Genomic DNA, 24,285 nt, shown 5'->3' with positions numbered 1-24,285 from the left:
TATATATATATATATATATTTATTTATCAGGGATGGGGTCAATTACATTAAAAAGTAATTAATTAAATTACAATTACTTTGACCTTTCTTCAATTAAACTACAATTAAATTACAGGCCTTCTACATGTAAGACGTGTAATTAGTTAAATTACAATTACTTTGCAAAAGTAATTAATCAAATTACAAATTACATTTTTAATTTTTTTGAATTTTTTTATAATCCTTGTCAATGAATATACAGAACATCATTTATTTGTATATATAAGCTCAACCTCTGCACAAACAGTACAAGAAATAATATGCTATAGGCATTGTGTATCATTGTGGTTTAATTTATAACATTTATTTACAAAACATTAAAGAATCTCTTAAAGAACTACCCGAGATCAGTTTGATGCAGTTTCCACCACACGAAACCTACATTTACACAAATTGCATGGCTTATGACATTTGATTAAAAGTGGGTAATTTAATGGAGTAAAATGATTTGCAACTGTAACCCCTCAAATTAAAATATTTCCTTTGAAGGTAACCTAAACATCCTAAATTATACCCGCACTTTCTAAAGAAAGTTCGGGTATATTGTTGTTACTCATGTCTGTCCGTCCGTCCGTCCGTCTGTCACAGTCTTCTTTCTCAAACTCCTCTTACATTTTACACAGTAGCCTAATCATCTTTTGGGTGATAGTTGGTGGTGTAATGTAGATGTGCAGTAAGGTTTTGGAATTTTCATTTTCACCCTGGGGGTCAAATGGGGGTCGAAAAATGACGTTTTTTTATGCAAAAAGCCCTTGGTTCCCTGAACTCCTCTTACATTTTACACAGTAGCCTAATCATCTTTTGGGAGATGGTTGGTGGTGTCATGTAGATGTGCAGTAAGGTTTCGGAATTTTCATTTTCACCCTAGGGGTCAAAGGGGGTCGAAAAATGACCTTTTTTATGCAAAAAGCCCCTGGTTCCCTGAACTCCTCTTACATTTTACACAGTAGCCTAATCATCTTTTGGGTGATGGTTGGTGGTGTCATGTAGATGTGCAGTAAGGTTTCGGAATTTTCATTTTCACCCTGGGGGTCAAATGGGGGTCGAAAAATGACAGTTTTTTATACAACTAGAAATATGTCCATAGGACATGAATGCCCCGCCGAGGGTTTATTAGAAATGCAACATGAAAATTTGTATTAGTGTATGAAATTGATGAGAATATCTTGTATAGTTTCTTTAAAATTGAAACTGAAATCTAAAAAGTTGGATATAGATGATAAACTCTCACCAAATTATGTATAAGTGCTTAAGCTTACATAAATATATCTTAAATGGTTTCTTTAAAAATAAGCAAAATGCAAATTTAAGAAAAGTGAGGTCAAGGTCACAGGAAAGTTAAAAGTCAAACATTTTTGATGCAGTTGATTAGTTCTCACAAATATGTATCAGCATATTAAGTTTGATAAAAATAGTTTGAATGGTTTATTTAAAACTGAGCTAAACACTAATTTAAAGTAAATGAAGTAAAGGTCAAAGGCAAAAAATATTGATGCAGTTGAATAGCTTACATCAGTATGTATCAGCATATGAATTTTGACACAAATTTAAGAAAAGTGGGGTCAAGGTCAGAGGAAAAGTCAAGGTCAAAAAATATTGATGCAGTTGAATAGCTCTCATTAGTATGTATCAGCATATAAAGTTTGATTAAAATATCTTGAATGATTTCATTAAAACTGAGCTAAACACTAATTTAAGAAGAGTGATGTCAAGGTCAAAGGAAAGGTCAAGGTCAAAAATGTTGATTCAGTTAAATAGCTAACATCAGTATGCATCAATATATGAAGTTTGATTACATTTCTTGAATGGTATCTTGAAAACTGAGCTAAACACTAATTTAAGAAAAATGAGGTCAAGGTCAAAGGAAAGGTTAATGTCAAAAAATATTGATGCAGTTGAATAGCTCTCATCAGTATGTATCAAAATGTGAAGTTTGATAAAAATATCTTGAATGATTTCATTAAAACTGAGCTAAACACTGATTTAAGAAAAGTGAGGTCAAGGTCAAAGAAAAGGTCAAGGTCAAAAAATGTTGATGCATTTGAATAGCTTACATCAGTATGTATCATCGAAAGAAGTTTAATTACACTATCTTGAATGGTATCTTTAAAACTGAGCTAAACACTAATTTAAGAAAAGTGAGGTCAAGGTCAAAGTAAAGGTCAAGGTCAAAAAATGTTGATGCAGTTACATAGCTCTCATCAATATCTATCAGCATATGAAGTTTGATAAAAATATCTTTGATAGTTTCTTTGAAACTGAGCTTTGAAAAGAGCTAAACGCAAAGCGTGATGGAAAGACAGACGGAAGGACAGAAGGATGAAAGGACAGAAGACGGACATGACAAACACTATATGCACCAGCCATATTCATGATGGGGCATAAAAACAAGGTAAAAAATTTTGTTTGCATGCACCCTTTCTCCATACCACCTCTCCATGTTCCAAGATTGAAGTTTTAATGTCAAAAGGTTCTTAAGTTATGGTTTGGAGGTGTTTTTCTCAACTTGACCTTGAATGAAGAAAGGAGTTAAGGTCAACATTTTAGTGCAGTGCATCTTTTGTAAATGTCTTTTTTCTATGTTACAAATTTGAAATTCTAATGTCAAAGGGTTCTCAGGTTATAGCCTGGACTATATTTTATGTAAAGATTGACCTTGACCTTATCAAAAGGTCAAGGTAAAAAGAGTTTGGTGGCCTCAACCCCAATTCCATACCACCTCTCCATGTTTCAAGTTTGAAGTCTTAATGTAGAAGGGTTGTCAAGTTAAGGCTCGGACAAAATTTGATAGAAAAGGAAAACTGACAAAAACAGTATGTAGACTAGTAAAGTCTACTTGTTGCATCAAACCTGTAGGAGGAGTAGTTTTGAAAGAACAAATTTGTTTCTACATTATGTAATGAAACTTTCACATAAGATTCAACTTTACTTGCCTAGTGGTTCTTGAGAAGGAATTTTTTTCTTATACAGTAAAGCATACTTATAGCGAAACAAGCCTATAATGAATTGACACTTACAGCAAAGCAATTTTCATTCCCCGTGACTTTAAAATATATTGTAAACTTAATGGATTTAAGCAATTACACTTATAACAAAGCAAAATTTGTCCGTCCGTGGCACTTTGTTTTAAGCATGTAAAACTTTGATCACCTATTGTGTCCGCACCCTACCCCTGAAGGTCATGATTTGGACAAAGTTGAATCTACACTAAGTAATGAAGTTTCACATAATTTTAAACTTTTCTGGCCCAGTGGTTCTTCAGAAGATTTTTGAAATAACATTAAATTTTCACTCATTCTTATCTCCCCTTAAAAGAAGGTTTGGTCCTTCATTTGAACAATTGTTTTACACAAGAAAGAATATTTTGCATGAGAAAGAAAACTCTGTGTGTTTCTAAATGTATTTCATCACACTCTAGTGTGTTTCTTCTTATTTTAACTAAGATAATGATGATTTAATTATGACTTCAATTTTATTCAGGCCTTTGTATGATAATTATACCCTGAGGGGTATGTTTACCTGTCTTCAACAAGTCAGGTGATTGTTCACAGTGAGTACTTTTCAAGCATAATTGATCAAGATCATTTCTGCCTACTGAAAATACTGATCTTGAGCAAATTAATAGGAGTTCCAAGTGAAATTTGTAACAAACCATGTTAAAAGACTTCTGGCTGTGTCCTTTCGAAATTATAGATATAGATCAAAGACAAGATAGTGAGTAAACTTCTTTTTTTCTGGGAGGTATAACATTCTTGCTGCAGTATGAATTAGTGTAAAATCCTAAAAAGTCATCAATTAAAAAAACTTGTCTTATAATTCCACTTTTTGACTCAAGTAGATGTTAGAGAGAGAGAGAGAGAGAGATTACTCCAGGTATATAGCCCCATGCAAAATATATATATCTCTGATAGCAAATTCTCACGAGACAATTTTTGAAATGCAGTTTTCCTCCATGCATTGTTTTCAGAAAACTCAAAGCTGAAAATTTAAATTTATACCCATGTCAACATAGTGCAACTTTTATCTATATTGATAAAAATGTACATTAAAGAAAAGTATGATTAAATAGCTAAATCAAAATGTTTTGAATAGCAAAACCAAGCTATACCAGTATAGCTAATTCAACTACGTCCCTGCGAGATGATATTCATGACTTAAAGAACTTTTATGAGTTGTTCATCATTGTTCATGAATGCTCATAAAAGATTCATAATAGTTTCATAAAAGTAGTTCATGAATATAATTCATGAACACATTCATACTGAAAAAATTTATTCTTCATGAACAATGATGAACCTTTATGAAATTCGAAAATCTTCAACATTACACAGCAACACAAGTTTCATGATTATTCATGATTATTCATGACTCAATACAATTCAAATTCTATAATGATTCAAATTTATTGATATTGAATTTTAAGTACAATTTTAATTAACTGAGTGTTCTCCATTGGTAATTGCTTAACAATACATGTATTACAATACTGTTCAATGTTGAAATGGAAAGACTAAATAGACAGAAAAGCTTGTTGGATTTTTTTAACATCATTATAGACTATCAGTAATAAGTTGCAAATCAGGGAATTTACGTAAATTTACATCTTAAAATGCAAAAGATGTATACAATTGTGGAACATACACATTAACATGAATTGTATTTTCTCATGTCCATTTAAGAAATACATGAATCATCAATGTTTTCAAGTAATGATAACCATCACTCACAGTCCAGTGTGTTAAAAAAAATCTATTTGATCCCTAAAACTTATAATTTATTATTTAAAAAAAGCCTCCATGCCTATTGCAACATTTTTGTTCATGGGCATAAATGGTTCTAAAATTTACAACATATATATTTATTTTTTTTATAAGGTAACATCTTAAAGTAGAAAATAAAAATTGTGAGGTTAATAAACATGTTGCCGATCATCTGAAAAGATATCATATTAGTCTTGTCTATGATGTCAGTTTCAAATTGTGTGCTTGCATGAGAAGATCCAAAACAACTTGGTTCCATAAGAATCATACTCCTGTCAATTCTCCTTCACTGATAAACATAGCTGATTCTTGCCACTGATTCTTCAGTCTTTTGGGATATTTCAGTTCTAGTTGTTTCTTTGTTAGACCTGTAAAAATTGTACGCTCTTAATGAAAGTTATATTTTAAATGAATAGACATTGACAAAAAACAAAACAAAAACAAACAAAACATTCAGCAACTATCTGCATAGTTTCAAAGTAGGTAATCTATACGTCTAGTATGCCTGTGATGACTTAAGTTTCAACTTATGTGAATAATTTTGATGTATAAATAGAAACACAATCGTTTTCCCTGAATTCAATAAGCTAGATAATTAAAAAAATATTAAGTTTAAATACTTTATAAAAATATTTCCACATAATATCGGTACTTTTTGCCTACTAAGTAATCTGTGAGGACACGGATTGTGTCAAACTCTGTCAACTAACAACACTGTATACATAATTTTAAATCGTATTTTATCTCCCTCTTGTTTCATTCTTGAGAAAAAAGCAAATGCCTTGCCAATCTCATTTTGAAATTCGAAGAAACCAAACAATAAATAGGGCCATAAAAATATAATTAATTTAAGAACATATGAAACAACAACCTTGCAGCTTGCAGGTTGTGCACACGATATCCATCCCCCGATTGTAACATGTATAAAACAGATGAAAACTTACTCGTGTTGTGAGCTGATGAATGCAGGCGGAACAGTGCTGGTCTTTCTGTGGATGTTGTTTGGATGGTGTACATTTAAAATATATCCTCCAATGCAGTCTATATTGTAAATTCTCAAGTTTACAAACTTCTAGTTCTATCGCCCACCGAAAAACAAAAAGGCCGCCATCTTTTTAACGGGTGGCGAGGCAATTCGTATCAATAATTTTTCACACCATTTTTATTCAAAGATTTTTTTTTTAAGTTTATGGAAACGTTGGCATAAATATAATTAAAAAAGTAAAACTTTATTTAATAGTACTAGTCCACGATTAACTAGGCCTATTTATTTACCATTTTTTATCAAGGTACCCCAAACAAGAATACATTGGCGGCCAATTAATATTACGGGTATGATTTGAATCGCAACCTCAATCGTTTTTAGAAAACGTCGTTTGATTGGACGCTTCTAGTAGCTGATTTATAACATCATTACTGATTAGTTAAGCAGTTACGCGAGCGCCAAATTTTCAATAGATTGAAAGGAAGGAAGATGTTGCATTGCATTGTCAGAAGATTGTCGATAGATCTAGATTCTGTCAACATTTTTTTAATGGAGTGTTAACTATTATATTCATCGAAAGGAAGGACTGCAATACAGAAAGCATGTGGTAAGAACATAATTCTTTAATTATTTTGATTCCAAATTTGTTGATTAGCACACTTGTTGCACGCATGCCAAACAAACGTGATTTTAAAAAAAAATAACTCGGAGAGAAATATAATTTCAGTTATTGTTAAATGAAATGAATTTTAATGAAATATATTTTAAAAATTTATTTTAAAAAACTTGTGTGTTTTGGTCTCAGAATATTTTTTTTATATTTATAATAAAAAATGGAAGGGGGGGGGGGGGCATACACACCCCCGTGTGCCCATGGACTAGCTCAAATTGAAGAAAAAAAGGAAACTTAATTCTAAATTGAAACTAAAATCATTTTTAAATTTTCTTTACTGATTAGAACAAATTGACTTTGACTCGTCTCTGAGGATTCCTGAGTCTTTATAAATTAAAGACCAAGTGTTCTGTATAAAAGACAGGTAATTCCTGTATTTTTTTTCTGGCCTCCAGTTGCAACCCATATTATTTAAAAGTATCCTGTTCCCTGTAATATTTATTTCTATTTGGCATATCATTTATATACATGTATATGTAATTTCAGGGAGAGTGAAATGAAAAAAAGGCCATTTGTAAAAGAGCTAGAAAAAAAAAACCATGTCATGATTTAAAGGATGGATTTCAATTTTGGATGAATTAGTGAGTGATCCAGCAGACACCCATAGAGAAAAATTCATTTTTGGAATGTCAAGAAGCAAAATTGACAGGGATAACAAATGCACCACAGGCATCTGACTTACTTGAACGTGCCATAAGAAGAACACAAGCGTTGTTTAAGATTCTGAAACTGATCCAGGCTGTACATGTAATTGTTTAAGAGTGTGTTGGTTAAAAGCTGTATACATTTATAAATTCAATGAATTTAATACATTGCATTTAGTTTAGAATATTGTAGTCATTATTTATATATTATCAAATTTTTAAATAGAATGTTTATGTACATGTATTTTGAGGGTACTCACAGTGGTTTTGCCAATTTGGCCTTCTGTCAAATTACATAATTCAAGAATAATATTCTTAAAAAGTTCCTGAAATGTTCATGAAAGATCTAATGAAGCTAAAATTCACAGGACACTATGATTTCATGAATTCTATAAGGAAGTTCATGAATTTTCAAGAGTAGTAAGTAATTCATGAACAACACACTATTCTTGAATATTCTTGAACTTGGTTTTCATGAATAAAATTCATGAAATCATGAGTGTAATTTTAACTTCATAGGATCTTCATGAATATTTCATGAGCAGATTCAAGAATATATTTCATGAACTTTTCTTAAAAGTTCAAGAATTATTCTTGATACTCTCGCAGGGGCAGAGCTTAATCAATTTTAAGAGATTGTGCAAGACCTGTTTTAATTCTTAATCATTCTTAAAATATTTATATCCCCATTCCTGATTCAAGGGAGAGCTAGGCATATGACCAAAAAAGTCCATGATCTATTGACTTAATAAAGACATATGTATGTTGTGAGAAGATCAGTAAATAATGATGACAAGTGGGAAACGACCGGGTTAATATTCACAAATTTTAGGAGTTTTCAACATTTAAGGCCATGCAGACATAACTCCTTCCCTTTTTCCCCCTTCCCAGCCCCAGGCTCATTTATTTATACAAATTATTAATAACTTGTTTTGGTATAAAATAAATTGTGAATAATACAAAAATGTATATGTACACAAAGTATAATGGCGGGTCTCTGAATGATTTTCATTTTCTAATTCTAGGAGGGTGGACTGACCCTAGGGGGTCCTGAATAAAATGTCAAGCAGATTATCACTAACACACTTTTGACGCAGGTCATATTGTGATCATTTCCAGATTCAGGATGAGGATGACTTCAAGGGGTCATAACCTTTATACCATTTAATGCATAATGACTTGAGGGACAATATTATATATGGTTAAGGGGAGAGTTTTCAACCATTTTCAAAATACAATGTATATGATCATTTGTTTCAAGTTTTAGGGGAATGACCTCTGGGGGGTCATGACCCCATATATCCTATTCAGTGTGTTATAATACATAGATGACTTAGGGCCTTTTGCTTTAATGAAAGCTATTTTATTGTTTCTGGTTCCAAAGATCGAGTGGAATGACCCCAGGGACTTGCCTCATTGTATAATTTGTGTAAATGTGGCATTCCAATGATCTTTGACCCCAACTATAGGCCCCTAACCATTTTCATTTCCGATTATTTTACCCCGTTCTAGTCGCCCGTGTGGCGCAGTGGTTAGAAAGTCTGCTCTAGAGTCGTGGAGTAAGGAGTTGATCCTTAAGTCATGGGTTCGAACCCGCTGCGGGACGTGGAGACCAGTGTCGACCATAGGTTAAAATTTGCAGCCCTCCACTGGCAAGTGGTGGCGTTTTCATATGAGTGAAAAATTCTTGAGAAGGACGTTAAACAACAAACAAACCCCGTTCTATACTAAATGTTTAAAATAATATTCATAATACAGTACTTACCGCCTGTTATAGGTACTGTTAACTTGATAGAATAATAAATACATTTACAACACACATTAAATATTAATAATCCCAGTGGTAATGATGATGTACATACACCATGTGCAAAACAATAATGATAACAGTAAAAGTAGTGCTCGCAGTGTGACATAATTCTACTCACGAGTCTAGAAATTTTCCAAAAAGGTGTAGCCTACATTTGTAAATTTATATTATAATTACATACGGGTTTTTTTTCATAAGTTTTTGTTATCTATTCTAAATACGACAGGAAAACGGGTGAATCGTGGGTGGGGTTGATTTTTGACAAAGTTGATGGGTCAAGATTTGGAAAGGGGTTCTCAGAGTCCTACCCAAATACTGATAAGAATTTGCACAAGTTGGCATCTATTTTTTTTTTAAGTTCATCAAAAAAGCTATGCACTAAAATAATAATATTTGTTGTTTTGACAATAAATTCAACAAGTTCCAATTATGGGTAGAAAATTAACCACCCCCCTTTTTTTTACATAATCTTTCAAAAATTCTCTCTTTATCAGAATTTACATTATTAGGTAATATCAGACTGGTAATGAAATATTTACATGCGCGGATCTAGAGGGAGAGGGGGTCCGGAAGCTATACACGAAATCTATATACGAAAGCAACTAAAAGTGACCTTGGACCCCCCCCCCCCTTAGAAAACACGGATCCCCTGTTAAGTTGAAAAGTTAAACTTATGAAGCTTAAAAAGTGAGCAGCCAACAACAACCCTCCCCCCCCCCCCCCCCACCACCACCACCACCATGAAATAGAAATTATTTTTTTTTTTTTTTTTTTGCTTGTCAAGAAATTTCTGGGTTGGATCCCCCTGGAAAAAATTTCTGTATCCACATATGATTTACATAAGAGGCCCATATGGGCTGCATGTTCACCTGAGCATTTTATGCTTGAATTAAATGTGTGCTTCTTCCCTGGTTACCAGAATTTGAAGGAGAGCAGTCAGAGCACGTTTCAGGGACGTAGCAACATTTTTGAAAGTGGAGGGGGGGGGGGTAGCCAGAGAAAAAAATTTCAACTTACCTTAAAAAATTTGACAAGCCAAAAATTTTCAAAACTCAAAAATCCTATTTCGGGGGGGGGGGGGGGGGGGGGGAGGGGGGATTCCAACTTCTTTCAGTACTCCAATTTTATATATACACTACTACATTACCTTTATTTGACTATAATGCAACAACACGGGGGGGGGGGGGGGGCAACCACCTGTTCATGAACATTTTCAATAGTAAAAAGTTATGTTTCAAAAAAAGGGGGGGCAGGCCCTTTCTGGCCCCCCCTGATGCTATGTGCCTGCATTTAGAGGCAAACACATTAGTGCAGGTATTACTGTCTCATGACAGCATCTAGTTAGAAAGTGCGGGTATAAAGAATTTAAATATATACTAGTTTGATCTATAAATAAATTACTGGTTATTACAGGTTTTACAGTGGTCTCCATGAAATCAAAACTATAACTGTTAACCATATACTTATAATAATTCATATCGGAATATTTTTGAATCAATAAATAAATACATAACTGATAAATAGGATTTTTTTTTACAGTAAAAAAGATTACTATGCAAATCATAATAATAAAGTATTAAACTCTGTATCTTGAAATAAAAAATCCCATGTGTTTGCTTTTAAAAATACAAGGAAAACAACTTACAATTTACTTAGTTCTAGATAAAATCAAAGCAATTTTTTGCAGAATTTAAAATTCATTTTCTGTTTTATATGAGGAATTCTGTTTTTGGACCAGCATAACCATGCAGTGCAGTCAATAATGAATATTGTTATACCTTTAAAAATTGTTTCTTATATAAATCTATTGTAAAAAAAAAGTCTGACAATTCCAGTGTTATAATGAGCGGTCCATTAACAAGAGGCCCATGGGCCACATCGCTCACCTGAGCACATTGGCTTGGCAAAAGCACAAATCAGTTCAGTATTGAAAAGATTACTTGGGGGGGGGGGGGGGGGCTTGAATTTTAAACCACCTGATGATGCTTCCATGTCAATATAACAAATGGCTTTGTTGTACTTGAGAAGATTTTAAAAAAAATTTCCCATATATTCCTTTGTAAAAATTTGATCCCCCATTGTGGCTCCTCCCTATCCCAGGGGTCATCATTTGAACAAACTTGAATCTACACTACCTGAGGATGCTTCCATATCAATATGACTTAACATAGCTTTTCTGTTTTTGAGAAGAAATATTTTTCCTATATGTTCTTATGTAAAATTTTTGATCCTGCACTGTGGCCCGACCTTATCCCCGGGGGTCATCATTTTAACAAACTTGAATCTACACTACCTGAGGATGCTTCCATATCAAAATGACTAATCATGGCTTTGCAGTTCTTCAGAAGAAGAAATTTTCCTATATATTTCTATTTAAGACTTTGATCCTCCATTGTGGCCCCACCCTACCCCCGGGGTCATGATTTGATCAAAATAGAATCTACACTACCTGCGGATGCTTCCATATAAATATGATCAATCAGGGCTTTGCTGTTTCTGAGAAGAAGATTTTTAAAGATTTTTCCTAAATATTTCTATGTAAAACTTTGATAGTCCATTGTGGCCCCACCCTACCCCCAGGGGTTATGATTTGAACAAACTTGAATCTACACTATCTGAGGATGCTTCCATATAAATGACTCATCATGGCTTTGCTGTTCTTGAGAAGAAGATTTTTCCTATATATTTCTATGTAAAACTTTGATCCTCCATTGTGGGCCCCGCCCTACCCCTGGGGGTAATGATTTGAACAAACTTGAATCTACACTACCTGAGGATGCTTCCATATAAATATGACTCATCATGGCTTTGCTGTTCTTGAGAAGAACATTTTTAAAGGTTTTTCCTATATATTTCTATGTTAAACTTTGATCCTCCATTTTGGCCCCGCCCTACCCCCAGGGGTCATGATTTGAACAAACTTTAATCTGCATTACCTGAGGATACTTCCACATGAGTTTCATCTTTCCTGGCCCTCTGGTTCTTGAGAAGAAGATTTTTAAAAGATGCTATTAATTTTTCACTAATTCTTTATTATCTCCCCTTGAAAGAGGGTGTGGCCCTTCATTTGAACAAACTTGAATCCCCTTCACCCAAGGATACTTTGTGGCAAGTTTGGTTGAAATTGGCCCAGTAGTTCTGGAGAAGAAGATGAAATTGTGAAAAGTTTACAACGACGACGACGACACCGACGACGACGACAGACAACGGACAAATTTTGATCAGAAAAGCTCACTTGAGCCTTCGGCTCAGGTGAGCTAAAAATCGATGTTTGACTGCTGAGTGAGATATTGGACCCATTGATGGGCATGATGAGATAATGTGGCCAGGACCGAGTTTAACCATAGTGCAGGTAAAGGAAATTTACATTATATAAATCAGTACAAGATACTTGTATGTAAATAAAATAAAAGGTATAACAAATCATTTATTGACTGTGTTCTTGGACAAAATGCATTTTGTTGACCCTCGAACCAAACTGTTTGTCTTCAGCCTAACGGCCTCAGGTACACAGTTTGGTTCTTGAGTCCGACAAAATGCATGTTGCCCCTCGAACTGAGTCAATAAATGTATACTAGTAAACAAACAGAACTGTACAATTATTTTCTTCATAAAAACTGTATTTTATTTAAAATTGTAATGGACTGACTATCAAATGCCTACAACAATAGTACATTGTACTATTTCAACAATTGGTATTGATACTCAGATTTACATGTAGATCATGTAAGGATGTAAATACAGTTTTATGAAGCTATAAGTATTAAAACTTGAAAACATGTGCATCCTTTCTAGAATCAAATCAATAATCCACCTATTTTACAAACCACATTGTTTTATTCTAAGCTATAGTAAAATATATATAATGTATTGCAAGCATATTGTTATTTCAACATGTCAGTACCTGTTATGCTCTTTTTCTCACTCTCTCAAAAAAACAACAATGTACATAGAATCCTTTTAAGAAAAATAAGTGATCCCCTTAATAAAGTTTCTGCTTTAAATTCAGGCTCTTTTCTTATTAGAGCATTATAAAGTGAAAGAACAGGAGGTACATACACTGAACAAAACTTCTAAGTGTTCACCCAAGGTTTTCTTGGTTTTAATGAACAAACGAATACAGTAAGTAATTTTTTTAATTTATAGTAAACGGTAGTTATTTCAGTTCCATGTTGCATAAACTTCATGCAAGTAATTCGACATACTTTAAAGCAAAGCGTCAAGAAAATGATGTACCCTCAAAATGAAAATTCACATAAAACAATCAATAGGGAGTATGACCACCTCTCACTCTAATAACAGCAAGACATCGTTTCCTCATTGACACAGTGTATCTCTGAATAGTAAGCTGACCTATCAGCTGCCAAACCTGCTGTATGGATCTTTGTAATTGGTTGATATTGCGTGGAGGAGGGAGAGCTTTGACATTTCTTTTTACCAAGTCCCAAATGTGTTCTATGGGATTAAGATCCGGGGATTTCGCAGGCCAGGGCATCACACGGATGTTGTTTGTTGCCAGAAATTGTTGGGTTGTTCTAGCGCTATGACAGGGGGCATTATCCTGCGCCAAAACCATGCCTCTGTTACCTGCAATATGCGGGACAAGAACAGGTCTCAGAATGTCATTTTGGTACCTCTCTGCTGTTAGGCCACCGATAACACGAATGATTGGAGTTTTCGTGTGCATCGACACTCCTCCCCAGACCATGATAGTTCCGCCACCACCAAATCTATCCATCTCCTCAACACAGGCCGCACTATGACGTTCTCCTCGCCGGCGGTACACTCTTTTCCTGCCATCAGCACTCCGTAACTTAATTTTAGTTTCATCAACAAATAGGACATTTGCCCAGTCTGCTCTAGTAAGTCTGAGGTGTCGTCCCATGCAAGACGTGCAGCTCGATGCCTTTGGGTCAACACTAAAACCTTCCTTGGGCGTCTTGCACATAAGTGAACCTCTTTTAGGCAGTTTCGAACTGTCTGGGATGATATTGGACGGCCATGGGTACCATTTGTTTGTCTTGCTGTTAAAGTTGCTGACTTAAATCTGTTTCTTAAGTGGTCCAGAACCATGTAACGATCTTGAACCCTTGTTGTGACGCAAGATCTTGGCCTCCGACGAAGATCCCGAACACTTCCGGTTTGGTTAAATTTTGCCCAAAGCTTACGAATTGCTGTAAGTTGTCGATGAAAATGACGTGCAACCTGTAGAAAAAAAGAGTTAAAATGACTTTTGATACTGGTAGTCAATTTTTAAAGGTAATATCGTGGACAAATAAACATCAAAATGAAAGTGAGCACAACCTGTCGTAAGGACGATCCAGATACCAGCATTCCAACGGCTCTCGCTCTTTCCTCAATAGACATTCTGCCCTTGTTTTATGTTTTTTCATTAAAACAGTTGTTAAAGATTGCTAATGGTCACAAAAAGTAGCCGAATACACAAAACACGTGCCACAAAGAGCCGCTTTCTTGTTTTTAAACTTCGTCACGGGACATTGATTTCCATCGGTGATATTTGATTTTCTTTTAACGTTTGTTAAGGAGATACATTGGATACAAAAATTTGAAAATTTCAGGCTATTCTATCATGTAATTTTTAAAAAATTACATTTATAAGAGTGAACACTTAGAAGTTTTGTTAAGTGTATACGAACAACAAAGGACATAATTGGTACACTTTTACTCTTCTGGTTCATTTCCATCACTGTCCGAGTGTCGCTAGAACTATTGGAGACATCAACCAATGTAGCATCCTCGACAAACTCCCCCCAATCTCTCATCCTTGTGATGGCGAGCATATCCTAAGTACCACAGGACAATGCAGCAACATGTGAGCACATGCCTACCACATGAGCATCAGCCCTGCACTTACAGTACCAAGCCTTGATGTCACAGGCATCATACTGGACCCACAATAAGTAGCACCTTGCTGACACATGTCTACTTTGTATTTTGACTCGTAGAAGGCCTGGCTCCTCTCTGTGTACTTGGATACTACAGTCACCTTCAATGTGCTCCTTAGCATAAGATGGTGACAGACAAAGTTGGTATATTCCACATGTGATGGATCTGAGTTGATCTCCATCCAGGTGGGGGAAGTCTGGCAGGTCATTTATGTCCATCCAGCAAACGGAGCATCGGTCAAGATAGTTGTCCTCAACATGGTGTTGTAGGGTACTGACCTGCTTTGATAGAAAAACCATCTTTGCACCAAGTGCCTGGTCCTCCTCAGTGTTACCACAAGCAAGAGGCTTAAGGTATCTGAAAGTGACCAAATACATTCAATACACTGTAAATACATTAAGAAACTATAATTAAATAGGCAACAATCTATTTTTTAAAATTGAAAACTGAAAAAAATAGTGCAAAATTTTAAAATCCATATTAATTTGATGAATTAAGAAGTATAAGAGGCATGATGTTTAGGCATCCCATATGGTGGGATTTATTTTTGTACTTATCCAATATTAACTTCCTGTTTTTCCGTGCATCTGTCCATATCAAATTCACATCAGAGTGGGGGTATTTTTAGTGAGCATTGGCTCACAGACTTCTTGTTATATACTGTGAATTGCTATACATGTGCATATGATATAAGTAACTACTTACTTATTGCAAATGGCACATACAATCCTGACAAAGTCTCCTTTTAGGGTATTTGGCTAGAGGATAGAACGTGCCCTGGATAATGCCATTGCTTGATCCTGACATTGGCTGACTCAACAACCCACCGTATCTGTGGAATGATATACAGTAGTCTTAGATATCATATTTATTTCCTAGTAACTTTAGAATAAAATAAGAGATTCTATTAAGATTAGCACAAATTAGGTACATGGAATGCATTATATATATATATATATATATATATATATATATATATATATATATATATATATATATATATATATATATAAAAAGCACTAAAAACCAACAACACTGTATATCCTAAGTGTCGGATCTACTAAGTAGATACAAGGTCACGGATGGAAATTTATATAAAGCACTAAAAATGACCAACGACACGAACAATAATAATTGTCAAATTTTCGGGACAACCTGTCCCTTCCTCAGGACAAAGAAAAAAGTTAAGAAGTCATAAAAACAAAGGAAATAGAGAAGCAAAAACAACTAGCACTACTACTAAACTACCAAACACTAAATATTTACAATGTTACATGTTTAATTTGGAGTTTATAAACAGTTGTGAACAAAGAAATCGGAGCGCTATGAATTGCGTCCGGTCTATCGGGTGTAGTCTGGTGAAGTGTGATTTACATAATTGAACGAATTAATTATCGCTAATTAATTACGGCCAACAATAAATCGTACATTGTCTTATTCTCTCAGAATAGCGTAACTCTACATGATAAAAAGAAATTAAAGAAAGATAATATGGAAGGACAATTTTGAAATATGAATTTGGATATATTATAAATTTGGAAATCGGAAAAATGAAATAAACAAAAATGTGAGCTGTAAATATTTGGGTAGGTTGTTCCAGGATTACTAATACGAATTAACGGTAAAGTTTACACTATATAGAGAGAATGAACTTGTTTGTTACAATCCGGGATTGGGTCTAGTTCACGTTCATCCTGGTGAAGTCATTAAGTTTGTTAATACCATTAGGGCGGAATGACTTCAGCCTGTGCATCCAGAACTTTTCCTTGTCTTTTCTCTGCGCGTCTGTCCATCTTGGATTATGGTCAATAACCACTACTGTCATGTCCTCCCATTTGTGACCTTCAAGGTTGAAATGTTCCCCAATGGGTTCATTGAGTTTTTTGGTCCTAATGGTAGAACGGTGATTATTGACTCTCCTGCGGAGATCTCCTGTTTCACCAACATACTGTTTGGAGCAAACTTTTCAACTGATGAGATAAATGCAGTTGTCTGTTTGACAGGACAAATTCCCTAGTACTTTGTAGCTGCGGCCTGTAACGGGGCTGTTAAAACTGTCTGTGTCAGAGCTGTACTTACAGAGAAGACATCTTCTGTCAGAGCAAGTTTTAAAGCCCCCGTTAGGTAATGGATTGTCCAATCTGGTTCTTACTATTGTTCGTGCCGTTGGTCATTTTTAGTGCTTATATATATATATATATATATATATATATATATATATATATATATATATATATATATATATATACACAAATTGAAAGAGATGATAAATCAGGCAATACATGTACCTTTGTCACCAATCGACTGGTGTTGGCATTCTCTGTTGACATTTGTTTGTCTCCTTTGGCTAGGAATGATGGTATTTTGGTCTTTATCCCCATCTGTTCTAGGTACTCCAGAGAATCCCTAAACCCACGATCGACCACAAATATATCCTCCTCCTGTACCCAACTTTGAATATCTTTAATGTTACAGCACATAATGTGAGCCAATATCATGGCGTCATTGATCCTAGCGATGTAGTGGCCTAACACTGAAACAAAGTAACCTAGATGTGGATACAATAATCATTGGTTTCACGAGCAGCCTTCCCTTGTGGAGACTAAAAGATTGTCTCTGGAACCTGAAATTTCCACTTTTGTTAATATAGATATAAGTTCCATCAAGGAAAGTATTGCCTGTTGGGACACAGCATCACCAAGAATAGTTTGGGCCAGAGGTTGAGAGTATTCTTGACTTATCTGCTCTCTGGTGACATGTCCAAATCCAAGATTTTCTGTGACGAATCCTCCATTCATCAGTGCTGTCTGTACTGACTTTACTGCTCTGTATATGCTAGATTAAGAAATGTTGAACAATGTCGACAGAATGTGGTTAGATTCCCCTCCTTTTCATATTATCAAGAAAATGGCCAAGCTGGTCCTGACTGTTCTGACTGGAGTCAACTTAATTTTGCCCTCAACATATGTCAGTAAGTACTCAAAGGCAGCTTTTGATATTCCCAGCAGACTTTGATACTCATTTGTACCAAGACTCCCACTACTATCAAAATCCAGTCTAGTTTTCTCTTTTTTTAGAACTTCAGTCCGCAAAAACTTAATAAGATATGTAATTCCTGTTTTCTTGAACAAGGTGGTGTCTGTTACAGGATTAAGTTCTTCTATCTTTTGTTGTAGATGGTTTGGACAGCAGCGAGCTCTAGAAGGGATGATGGTCTCCTTTGAAATAAAGATTTGATGTCTTACTTCTACTGGGACTACAACTAACTTTGGACCTGGGTGCTTGCAGATGCAGCATGAAGCGTGACCTCTTGAAGTGCTGGGAAAAGGAAGTAAGATGGATGGGGGGGGAGGCTGAATGGAGGTGCCTTAACTTCTGATGTGGATTCTGGTGTTGGCCTGCTTTGAATCTGTGCCCTGACTGACTTAGATTTTTTCTTCTGTTTTGCATGATAATGGCACATACATCAACATTTGTTGCACAGGAAATCACTATCAGATGGTGTCCTCCCTGTTAGTTTGGCGATGATGGATCTATTTTTGGACAATATACTATGTCTGTTTTTCTGTCTTACTCTTTTTGGGCAGTTGAAACAGCCATAGTTTTTCGGACCTGAACCAGGCATATCTGAAATATTGATATGATTATTTAATTAGAGTTTATCTTATATAGCATATATTTGTTTTAATAAAAACTACAATTGAAATGAGTGTATGATATATATCAAATTAATTATATGATATATAATTACAAAGAATGCTCTTTTATGACCTAAGTATCTATCTCCAAAACATGGTAAAGTTGTGGGAAAAAATCCCTATACATTTAATTTGTAGATACATGTACAAAGCTATGGTTACTGAGTGAATTTTATGTGGTCCTGATGATAAAAAAATAAGACAATCAAGTACTAGAATTATTTGGTTTCTTAATATTTTTTTTTTAATTTGGTCAATTAGATTTAATAATCTATATTACATGTAATTAATTAATTTCTCTCTTTCTCTTTCTCTCTCTCTCTATAAGAAAACAAACAAACAAACAAATATGTACATTTAATAGTTTAAAAAGAATTTCTCATATATATTGTTTGTGTATGTGTGTCTTGTTAGGTCACCTGAGTCACTCAGGTGACCTATTGCTATCCGTTTTCGTCCGTAGTTGTGCCTCGTCCGTCGTGCGTTAACTTTTGAACATTTTTAACTTCTTCTCCAGAACCGCTCAACCAATTTCAACCAAATTTGGTATATAGCTTCTATGGGTGAAGGGGAACAAAAATTGTGAATTTCATGGTCCCTGCCCCCCTGGGGCCTGAGGGGTAGGGCTAAACCACCAAAATTTATGCAATCTTTAAAAATCTTCTTCTTTACTCCTGGACATCAAGCAGTCAAACTGTTGGCATCATTGTAATAAGCAGTGAGCCCTCTACCAAAATTGTGAAATTCATGGCCCCAGGGTCAGGGGTTCTGGCCCCAGGGTGGGGCTATACAGATCATATAGTGAAAGTGCATTATTTCTTTGAAAATCTTCTTCTCTGCTCCTGGGTATTAAATAAAGTAACTAAGTACATAGTTATGAAGAGCAAGAGTGCCTCTTCCAAAATTGTGAAATTCATGGCCCCAGGGTCAGGGGTTCTGGTGTAAGGGTGGGGTTCTATTGATTATATAGTGAAAATGCATTAATTCTTTGAAAATCTTCTTCTCTGCTCCTGGGCATTAAATAAAGTAACTAAGTACATAGTTATGATGACCGTTCACTGTAGCTCAGTTGGTAGAGCACTCGCTCTGTGATCGGGAGGTCGTGAGTTCGAATCTCGGCCGCGACAGACCTAAGTCGATAAAAAATTAGGTAGCAACTGTTCCTTCGCCATGCACTTGGCACTTTGAAGTGAAAGTTGCGGGTCCTTCGGATGAGACCTTAAAAACCGAGGCCCCATGTCACGGCAGGCGTTGGCATGATAAAGATCCCTCACTGCTCAATGGCCCTGAGTGCCGAGTAAAGGTCAAAATTTGAAGCCCTTCACCAGTATATGGTGACATCTCTATATGAGTGAAAAATTCTGGAATGGGACGTAAAACAATATACAATCAATCAATCAATCATAGTTATGATGAGCAAGAGTGCTTCTACCAAAATTGTGAATTTCATGGCCCCAGGGTCTGGGGTTCTGGTGTTAGGGCGGGGTTCTATTGATTATATAGTTTAAAATGCATTAATTCTTTGAAAATCTTCTTCTCTGCTCCTGGGTATTAAATAAAGTAACTAAGTAAGTAGTTAGGATGAGCAAGAGAGCCTCTTCTGAAATTGTGAATTTCATGGCCCCAGGGTCAGGGATTCTGGTGTTAGGGCGGGGCTCTATCGACTATATAGTGAAAATATATTAATTCTTTGAAAATCTTCTTCTCTGCTCCTGAATATTAAATAAACTAAATAAGAACATAGATATGATGAGCATGGCTGCCTTTTCAGAAATTGTGAATTTCATGGACACTGGGTCAGGGGTTCAGGTGTTAGGGCGGGGCTCTATTGATTATTTGCATTGATTCTTCTCTGCTCCTGGGTATTAAATGAACTAACTTAGTGCATAGTTATGATGAGCATGGTGGCCTCTTCCAAAATTGTGAATTTCATGGCCCCTGGGTCAGGGGTGTTGGTGTCAGGGTGGGGCTCAATTGATATATAAAGTGAAAATGCATTATTTCTTTGAAAATCTTCTCTCTCCTGGATATGAAATAAACTAAGTACATAGTTATGATGAACATGGCTGCCTCCTCAGAAATTGTGAATGTTGGGCCCCTGGGTGAAGGGTTCTGGTGTTAGGTTAGGGCGGGGCTCTATTGATTATATAGGGAAAATGCATAAATTCTTTCAAAATCTTCTTCTCTACTCCTGGGTAATATTCAAACAAAGAAAGTGCATGGTTATGATAAGGAAGAATGCCTCTTCCGAAATTGTGAAATTCATGGCCCCTGGGTCAGGGGTTCTAGTGAATGGAGGGGGGGGGGGCTCTATTGATTTTATAGTGAAAATGCATAATTTCTTTCAAAATATTTTTTCTACTACTGGTAATAAAGCAAAGAAACAAGTGTATAGTTATGATGGCCCCTGGGTAAGATGTTTTGGTGTAAGGGGGGGGGGGGGCTTTATTTATTTAATAATATAGTGAACATGCATTTCTTTGAAAATCTTCTATGCTTCTGGGTATATTCGAGGCAAACAGAGTAAAAGTTGTAATATGCAAGGGTATTTTTACCAGAATTTTGAACACCTGGATTATTTAGTCAAGTGTTCTGGTCCTGGCCAGGGCTCTATGAACTTGTATTCTGCTGAGCAAAGTTATTCCCCTTTGCCATTCACCTTCGATAATTTATCACAGTAAATAATGTATTTGAAAGGTTAATAGAATAAGAGAATTATACAAGAATATTTATTGTATAATACAAAAAGTACTTTCATAGTTTTAATGATCAGGTAGACTTGGAAATAATAGATGAATAAAAGTGAGGCAAAAAAAACTTATCTTTTTTAATGTTCTTCAAAGGCCAAGAGAGACCAATGTGAGAAGTAGTAATTTGGGATTAAAAATAAACATTTTGTTAATAGTCTGCATGGTAATAGTAATAAATGGGGAACAGATAGATTCTGTACCAATTATTTTGTTGATGCTTATCATACTATTTTTCTTGCTTATGGGCAACAAAGCTTCATTTATCAGTTTATGGATCCTCTAAAATTGTTGTATTGTACTCAGGTGACCGTTAAGGCCCTTGGGCCTCTTGTTTAAAAATACTATTTAGGTTCTAGCCAAGATAATCTGAGTTATTGCCCTTATGAAAATAAAACAATAAACTTTTTGGGGGGAGGGTTTGTTTGATTTTTTTTTTTTTCATTTTATTACATTTATTAATTGACTCATACCAAAACAAAAAATATTTATGCAAATATAATTGAATTAGAAGGAAATTCTTGTTCCTTTTGGTTGTGTCACTCTGTGTTTTTGATGCCAGCTGAGCTAATCTAAGTTATTGCCCTTTACGAAATTAAAAAAATTAACAAAGACTTTTTTGGCCATATTATATAAAGTTATTCTAATATCATCAAACAAGATATATTTATATTCATTTTACAGCAGATATATTTAACTAAAATTATTATATTGCATTAGTTTGTTGTGAATTTAATTGTATACTTATACAGCACCCATTAACTATTAATCCTTGAAAAATATAATAAGAAAATTGTTGCACTATTGTAGTCTTACATCAATCATGTTGTCCATCAAAAATGTGGTTTGAAAGTTGTGTATTTGTGTATGTGTAAAAAAGAAATATTCTCTTTTATATTGCCAAACTTTTAGTTTTGCGAATAGGATAACTGTAGTACATAGGTGTGAATACACACAAAGAATGTTGTGTAAACATAATCAGATACACTTGACAAAATATAGACTACATGTAGCTTTGGGAAATCAAAGAGGCCTAAAAGATATTTTAACACCAATCTGATTAAAATACAGATCTCTACATAGCGCAAAGCGCAGAGTCATTGGGTCGACTCAATGGGTCGTTGGCAAACTCTCTGCGCGTGCGCTATGTAGAGATCTGTATATTTTAATCCAAGTTTTTTTTTGTCTTAGTTAAATTGTAATGAAAATTTATATTGATTTTCAGTCTATACTTATTTTATAATGTTACATGGACAACGTAGCTTTACATGTACTGTAGCTTGAACGTAACAGAATCGCATATAGAATTTTCCAATTCTTTTTAATTAATTTCCTTAATATTTTTTAAACAATTGATTCATAAATTTGAAAAACATAAAACACTCACCTTTGTGTAGTATATATATCTAGTAATATCAACTGCTTCGAAGGGTTTATATGTTTCTGAGTATTACATGATTATTTTCTTGGAATCCAGCTTCCAGACGATACTTTTGAAGTTGCCGTGCATATTTTAATTTTTTTTTTTTCGACCTGGTCACATTGTTTACAGTTAAATATTTTTTATCTGAAATATTGATTTGATGATGTATTTTAATATTTTGAAATAAAATTAAACCGTAACAAATGTGCTCTATGTGAATTTTAAGATCGAAGTGGGTAAAACAGCGAGATTTTTCCGGAAAACTCGAAACTGCATAGGGTTTGGGCAATTAGTGTGCAGTAATAAATATCCGATGGGAGGGAACTATTGCATAAATTAATTTGGTAAATGTTATAAATTATTCTAAAGCTTTGTTTTAATTTTTCAAATTTGCTAGGCCAAAAATGGCACATTGTGGGTCGAGCTCTTTATGTCTGCCAAATATATTGTACATGATAAAAATATATAATTCATTTACAGATTTAAAATAATCTTTCATAGCATTAGTTTTGAAAGTTTTCTTGATTATCTAAAAACACAGTAGCATACCTGCATTTCTAAAGATGAACAAGGTATTGAGAAACATGGTAACAATGCACCTGAAAGCCATCATCTGTGACTAGAAGAAAAAGAAATGGTAGAAGGTATTAGCACTGAAGTTATTTCTTATCCTTTAGTTTATTCTTTGCGTTTGTTGTGATTAACTTTTTATTTAAATATATAATAAAATGCTATGGAATATAACGGTTTCAATGATGCCGAAGGAAGAGACCAATGGGCCAAAACCCTTATCTAAGTAGCTGGGCCTTACTGCACTGTCTACATACATGTACTAAATAAGATTTTTTTCTGAGTTCATTTACAAGAAAATGGTGACATCATGCTGTAGCTTCAATTTACCACCAAATGACAAGTTATAATTATTACACTATAGATATTAATTGGTTATCGGTAAATACTCTCACAGGGAAATTTATTTGCTCTGTTTTTTTAATGATCGATGAACTAAGGTGTTGCCTAATAAAACATCAATACTAATTACATGTAGTATATTGTTTTTTATTTGATTGAAAAAATAAATTGCAACTATGTGTCATCTTTATGAGACCTGACACTTTGCAATTTTTTGTTGAAAAAAAATTATTATACAATATCAAATTAATCTTGATAACTTTTTACCAAATTCTTTTTTAAAACTAAAATGCTGGTCATCCAGTAAATATGTATTGTTATTTGCCAGACTATAAAGTACAATTTAGAGAGTAAGAAAACAGAGATCTTTTATTCTTTTGCCCAATTCCCAAGAGATGCAGATAACACCTACTAGATCAGAGTTGCTCTAACGGCATCTCACACTGAACTCATCAATTAATCTTGAACTGGATGTATGTACACTCATTACTCCCAAGGGACAAATGGATTTACCATATCTACTGTGTAATGCACCGTGATTCTGTATAGTACTAAATGCATATTTATGTCATTTTGTTGAAAACCAAGATTTTTTTTTTTGTTAAATTTGTTACAATGCTTTATATAATAAAAAAAAGAACTGTAATCTTCATGCAAAATTTTTAATAAGATTAGTGCATGGCTCTT

At 34.5% G+C, this 24,285-nt stretch overlaps 1 protein-coding gene and 1 pseudogene across 1 annotated transcript in view; both read right to left on the bottom strand.

Annotated features, from left to right (window-relative positions):
- The window catches only part of LOC133196093 (B-cell receptor CD22-like), a 613,523-nt gene extending 590,221 nt beyond the window's left edge, over positions 1 to 23,302 (bottom strand). The window contains exon 1 of the mRNA XM_061332034.1: positions 23,236 to 23,302. Coding sequence (XP_061188018.1) covers positions 23,236 to 23,299 — 64 coding nt within the window. The 5' untranslated portion in view covers positions 23,300 to 23,302. The remainder of the gene's footprint in view (positions 1 to 23,235) is intronic.
- On the bottom strand, positions 14,716 to 17,616 carry LOC133196029 (uncharacterized; annotated as a pseudogene).
- Positions 23,303 to 24,285: the final 983 nt, after the last annotated feature.

Source organism: Saccostrea echinata, unplaced genomic scaffold (genome assembly GCF_033153115.1).
Source record: "Saccostrea echinata isolate AGI-Se365-2 ecotype Australia unplaced genomic scaffold, CSIRO_AGI_Sech_v1 ptg000030l, whole genome shotgun sequence".
In the NCBI taxonomy this organism is placed as follows: Eukaryota; Metazoa; Mollusca; class Bivalvia; order Ostreida; family Ostreidae; genus Saccostrea; species Saccostrea echinata.
The sequence above is the reverse complement of the archived record's forward strand: the minus strand, read 5'-3'. Positions and strand labels throughout refer to the sequence as shown.